General features: G+C 50.3%; 1 protein-coding gene across 1 annotated transcript; it reads right to left on the bottom strand.

Moving 5' to 3' along the window:
* Positions 1 to 213: 213 nt before the first annotated feature.
* LOC119186812 (putative histone H2B 3) lies at positions 214 to 959 on the bottom strand. Its single transcript, XM_037435216.2, has one exon. The coding sequence runs from the start codon at positions 796 to 798 to the stop codon at positions 370 to 372; it is 429 nt and encodes a 142-aa protein (XP_037291113.2). The 5' UTR covers positions 799 to 959; the 3' UTR covers positions 214 to 369.
* Between the last annotated feature and the right edge of the window lie 233 nt (positions 960 to 1,192).

Below are 1,192 nucleotides of genomic sequence, written 5' to 3'. Positions count from 1 at the left end.
TGCTATCGTAATAAGTCGACAAAGAAGCGTTGCATCAAGGGTAATGCTAGACATGATTTGAGCAGTAAAAACTTCAAAGCTCGCTGTACTCAAGGAACCCAGAGCATCAGGTGACGTTTCTTCTCAATGCTTTTGACTTCTTTGCTATTTAAAAATTGTCTCACATCACCCATAACCACATCGATAAAACACGCCTTTAAAAAAACTAACAGCTCACTGCCTGCATTCATTTATTACCGAGATACATATTGCCAAAGACAAAAAAAATAAACTTTCCACACAAAAAAAAGTTCACCGAGTGTCGTTCACAACGAGCACACACCGCTTCGGTAGTTTGCCTGGAAGGTGCGACACGTACAGCAGGGCTGCCTACTGCTGCGGCGCCGGTGGTGGTAAACCCGGCTGCGAGGACGTGTACTTGCTGACTGCTTTGGTTCCCTCAGAGACAGCATGGCGGGCCAGCTCACCGGGCAGCAGCAGCCGCGTCACGGTCTGGATCTCACGCGCAGTGATAGTGCTGCGGTGAGAACAGATGGAAAGCTTGGCTGCCTCTTCGCCGATACGGTCCAAGATGTCGGCCACGAAGCTGTTCATTATGGCCATTGCTTTGCCCGATATTCCAGTGTCAGGGTGAACTTGCTTGAGTACCTTGAAGATGTAAAGGCTGTAGCTCTCACGGCGGCGGCGACGGCGCTTCTTGGCACCGTCGATGGCACTCACTGTCGAAGCCGCTCGTAAAACCGCAGTCTTGCCGCCCTTGGCCTGCGCCGCTTGCTGCTGTTTAGCTGCCGGTTCCATCTTTGTCGTCTTCGTCACTAGCTTAGATAACAGAAGCGTCGCTAAGTCGAACACGTAGGTGCAGCTCCTCCGATTGACGAACGTCGGAATGGCGGCCGGCGGTGGCTGCGCTCTTTTTATCACGATCGCTGCGGTACGTGTACCGTCTCGCGCGTCGCCACGCGCTATATCGGTCGCTTCCTATGATTTCATATTATGTTCGCACGGCGGAGCCACGTGACGATCACTGAATTGTTCGATGTGGATAGCTGTCAGGAAGGAAGTGCACTCGAAATAACATCGCCATGGTATATGGTGTCATTATTTACAGGTATTATGACTGGAAACCAACAAAACCTGTTGTAAATGCTTTTACAACAGTGCCGTTTTTTATTGCAATGCGTGAATTGTTCTT

The sequence above is a fragment of the Rhipicephalus microplus genome, chromosome X (genome assembly GCF_043290135.1).
Source record: "Rhipicephalus microplus isolate Deutch F79 chromosome X, USDA_Rmic, whole genome shotgun sequence".
In the NCBI taxonomy this organism is placed as follows: domain Eukaryota; kingdom Metazoa; phylum Arthropoda; class Arachnida; order Ixodida; family Ixodidae; genus Rhipicephalus; species Rhipicephalus microplus.
This window is presented reverse-complemented; position numbering and strand designations above follow the sequence as displayed.